Source organism: Alosa alosa, chromosome 16 (genome assembly GCF_017589495.1).
Source record: "Alosa alosa isolate M-15738 ecotype Scorff River chromosome 16, AALO_Geno_1.1, whole genome shotgun sequence".
NCBI lineage: Eukaryota > Metazoa > Chordata > Actinopteri > Clupeiformes > Clupeidae > Alosa > Alosa alosa.
The window spans coordinates 10,875,981-10,880,980 of record NC_063204.1 but is presented as its reverse complement, the minus strand read 5'-3'; the positions used below and the strand labels follow the sequence as shown (position 1 = coordinate 10,880,980).

Sequence of the window (5,000 nt, the reverse complement as noted above, 5' to 3'; positions counted from 1 at the left end):
CACACACAGACACACACACACAAAAATATGCACATACATTAAGACATACACAAGTACATGTATTGACATTTATTCATTAAGCAGACACTTTTCATCCAAAGTAACTTACATATGCCAACTATAGTAAGTACATGAATGCATGAAATAAAAGATTGTTTTTAAAACATTCTTGAATTTTGAACAGTTCCTTAAGTCAGAACCGGAGACATAGGAGGCAGGAGAACCTGGGCACTGGGGCAGGTTACAGGCCTTCTGCTGACGGCTCTCTCCAGAACACGGTGCCGTCAGACACTCCCTGTGGCGGAACTTCAGGACCGGTGTCCGGGCATCCGTGCAGGTCTTAGAACACGGAGTCCATGAAGACCACTTAGAGAACCCAGCATCCTCATCTACACCAAGAGAACAAAAAGGGAACAAATCAACAGACCCACAATCATCTGCAGCAGAACAGCTTGACAACAACAAATCTTAAAGTGAAGATACAAATCCCTAAACTAAAGTATAGTACATTTACATGTATTCATTTAGCAGACACCGTTGTCCAAACTGACTTACCGGTACATATCGTCCCCTTGGAATTATAGGGTTCTATCTACGTTCTGAGCAGTTCTGAGATATTGAGCTTCAAAGTCTTAGGATTCCATAGAGATATGGGGTTAAGCACCTGAATTGAACCCACAACTTTTTTTTTCAGGCTACTGCACGCTAGCCCAGCACTCAGTACTCAGTCAGAACTCACCAAAAAGCTCTCGTCTGATTGGACAATAATTTAATGCTTTAATTAATGGAATCATATCTAGAGGAAGGAGACGCCTTACCAGGCAAGTGAGGTTCCACCGTGGGTATGGTCACCACTGCAGGGAGGAAAAAAGAATACAGAACAGTAATATATCACAATTCATTCATTCATTCATTCCTTCATTCATTCATTCATTTAAAAAATAAACTCACACAACTGAAATACATTCTTCGCACATTAGGGAAACATATAATATATACTGTACAAAAGCTTGAAATGCAAATAATGTAATATGTCACATATTACAAAGACATCAAAACAGAGAATAACGTTTGCCTCAGTTTCACTTTCACATTCACAACATAAGTTTTACTAAACAAACTAACCATAGACAAACCAAGGACACGCTCCAGGGAGCTGCTCTTTAAAGCAGATTAAGACAGCAGGTGGCATATTTACAGTAGGAGAGGAAGATGAGTGCGTGTGTATGAGGGGGGGGGGCATGACATTCCCTAAACTTTAGAGGACAAACATCTAAGTTGAAGCTGTTAAGAGATTAAAATGACACACCTCACAGGCTGGGATCCAGAGAGAGTCTGCACTAATCACAAGCATTACAGGTGTGAGTTTTTGAACATTCTAACATAAAAACTAGATGTACCGCATAAGCGGTACAAAATATGACCGCCCGCTCAGTCCTGTACATCCGTTCATGAAAATAAATCACACTTCAATTTGTCTCCATATTTTACTCCATCCCCACTCTTGAAACTTTTGTGTATGCTTGTTTGGCATGCCTGAGTGTGTGTGTGCGGCTGCACAGAAAGTACCCTACTGGTGCTGAAAAGGTGAATAGATTGTAGAATAGCCAAAGAAGATGTAGAATTGTTATAAAACCTTTAAAATCTCTAAACAATCACAAGTAGGGCAGTTCATCACAGTTCATCCATTGCAACTGGATTGATGAAAGGTCACTTACACCTGTAGGCTACATTGTATTTGGGAAAAGCAAAAGGTATCAGCATAATGTTATTTATTTATTTATTTTTTTTTTTTTATGTATTTTTAAACAAAAACATCTCTGTCAGTTCCATGCCGTTTTCAACAGCTATCAAAAACAAAGGTCATTTTTGGATGGATGGATTTTTTGTGAATGTTTCTTCTTCTACATAAGATTTTAGTCATCTTTAGTTCATGTAATACTTTATTGTCAATGCACAAATTAAGTAACAGTAGTCTGAAAGCGTTATTGTTAATGCACAAATTAAGTAACAGTAGCCTAGTCTGAAGCGAAATGCTGTTTTACATCTAACCAGTGGTGCAAATAACTGACATGTCCAAATGGGCCTTGATGAAATCATTCGCTAGACTGTTCATACACATTTTAACAGGCCAAAGTTGAAAAGCTTTTGTCCGTTATTGTTAGTGCAAATATAGGCTGATTCATGTTCCCTTGCATTGTTTAACTGAGGTCCATGGCTAGTCTGGCTTTCATCAGACCAAGCTCAATCTTTTAAGAAATCAAAAAAATAAATAGCGGGCAGATCAGGCTGGGTTCACCCAGCCTAGTCCATAGGCACCGATATTGTTTAATTTTCGATTGAGATATACAGCTCTGGCTATTCTAAATGCAAAAATGCATCAGGGGAGTTATGACAAAGCGGTAACTAACAAACTAGATCCTAATAGAAAGTTGTTAGCTTCCCTAAGCTACAGGTAGGATTATAAGGTAGGCCTATTGACAACATAAATTGTCAATAGGCTATGCTAGCGACACAAATAAAATCTCCTTTGGAAACCAATGGCTTCGCCTTACAGTATCAAAGCGGACTTAAACTGTCATATCGTGGCGAAAAGTTGTAATAACATTCACGCAGCTCCATGAGTCAAGGAAAGCGAATGAAGTAGCCACTTCTAAATGGGACCCACTACACAGTAGCTTAAGGTGTTTTGCTAAAGCAGCCATAATGAAATGAAGGTGTCATTGTTTGGATACTTCACACACCGCGTGCTTTTTAATTTCACAGACTACAACTACCAAGCTGTAATCAAAGCACATGATTCCCCTCTCACACCTGCTGCGCACTTAAAACAAAATAAACAGGCGTCTCAGTCTCACGCATGTATAGGCAAAACTGTATCAGACCCGGTGTAACGTTGGTAAATCTTCCATTGCACAGAATGATTTTTGTATACGTGCAATAAATGACAGTCGAAAGATACAAACAGTGCTGCTATACATTTTGCTTGGTATAACCGCATTTATAGTTTTCTACAAATGCAATAAATCAAATGCCTCCATCACTCAACCAACGCTAACGGTAACATTACCTAGGTCCTTATTGATATTACAAGATTAACGTTACCTGCAGTAAAAACCAAGCATGTCCGATAAACATCCTCAGATTTATTTAGGCTTCAAGAAGAAATGGGAATTACACTTCATGTGAACATCGTCCTATCCTTATTAGATGTTAAGCTGCGGTAAAATTACAGTCCTTGTATGGAAGCGTCCATTGTTTTTTTTCAACCCACTTTTAACTTCCAACAAAATTCGTCTCACTGCAACGATCGCCATCTAGTGGACAAACGACTACTTCTGCCAATACTGAAAATGCAGCCATGATGATGATGATGAATATTTATTTTGGCTTTCTTTTAATCCTACTGATTTTCATTTTTTTTTTTTTTTTTCGGGGGCAAATCACAAATGAGTGATTATGAGCCAGGTTGATGTGGGCCCTTGAGACCAACATACCATAAAAGATTCACAGAGAACTGTGTCTGCCCTACCCTCCTTTCGGGGGGTCCAGTCCAGCGGGGGGGCTGCAGATGAAAACGAAAAATGACGGTTCCATGCTATCCATGTGGGGGTACATGCTCACCAAGTTTTGTGTACCCCGGTCTTTCAGTGTCCCGGGAATCCTTGTTGGTGTACGTCACTAAATGTACACATAAATTATTTTATTGTAAGGCCCCCCATGAACGAAAGTACACAAAACTTGGCATGCATTCAGAGGGTGTCATAATGATCCTACACTTTTAATTTCGTGCAGTTTTGACCTTGTCAGCCAGAGATATTGAGATGAAAACACCTAATTTTTTTTTTTTTTTTTTTTAACTAGGTGGCGCTATACATGAAATAAGTGGTAATGGGATGGGTTGACATGCCCCTTAAGACCAACATACAAAAAAAAGGTGGACCTCCTAGGCCCTACGGTTCTCGAGATATTCACAGAAAACTGTCTCCGGCCACCTACAGGCCAGTTGGTGTATAGTAACATAAATTAATTTATTGTGTGGCCCCCCATGAACGGAATTCCACAAAACTTGGCGTGCATACATAGGGTGTCATAATGATCCTACACTTCCAATTTTGTGCAGTTTGACTATGTTAGGTCACAGATACCTTCAATTACACCACCTCATTTTTTACTTTTTGTGTTTAACTAGGTGGCGCTATACATGAAATGAGTGGTTATGGAATGGGTTGACATGGCCCCTTGAGATCAACATACAAAAAAAAAAATGGTCCTCCTAAACCCTACGGTTTTCGAGATATTCACAGAAAACTGTGTCTGCCCTACCCTCCTTTTGGGGTCCAATTCAGCGGAGGGGCTACAGATCAAAACGAAAAACGATGGTTCCATGCTATCCATGTGGGGTTACATGTCCACCAAGTTTAGTGTACCCCGGTCTTTCAGTGTCCCGGGAATCATTGGCGGAAATTTGGGCATCACGAAAAAAAAAAAAAAAAAAAAAAAAAAAAATCTGACTAAACCTATATGACCGCTTTGCCCAACAGTCACAGTTAGACTGAACTGAGGGTGCTGAGTCATACAGTTAATGAATATAAAGTTTTTAAACTTTTTTTTATTCGCCCTGATTAAAAAAGTTTAAAAGTACAGTTGAGGGCTGTCTGTAACTTAAAAACTTTACATTACTGTTAGAGTAACACAACCTAAGACAAATGCAATAGGCATTTGCTTGATGGGCCAACTCTGGGCTGGGTAATGTGTGGTGAGGCCTCGTGAGTGAGCTTATGTGTGTGTGGGGGACTCTTACCAGGGCAGTCCGGGGCCTGACAGTAGGTAGTCTCCTCCAGCGCCCCGTGGCATTCGAGGCCGCCGTGTGCAGGTGCGGGGTTGGAGCAGCTGCGCTGGCGGGCCTTGTGCCCTAGACCGCCGCAGGTGAGCGAGCAGGGTGACCAGGTGCTCCAGGGGGACAGGCCTCCGTCCCGGGGACACGGCACCAACGAGCA

General features: G+C 40.8%; 1 protein-coding gene across 1 annotated transcript in view; it reads right to left on the bottom strand.

Annotated features, from left to right (window-relative positions):
• Nucleotides 1–5,000, bottom strand: part of sspo (SCO-spondin) — a 114,441-nt gene that overhangs the window by 41,836 nt on the left and 67,605 nt on the right. Inside the window, 3 exon segments of the mRNA XM_048266994.1 lie at nt 225–389; nt 819–854; nt 4,805–5,000. The exon segment at nt 4,805–5,000 is cut by the window's right edge and continues 25 nt beyond it. Coding sequence (XP_048122951.1) covers nt 225–389; nt 819–854; nt 4,805–5,000 — 397 coding nt within the window.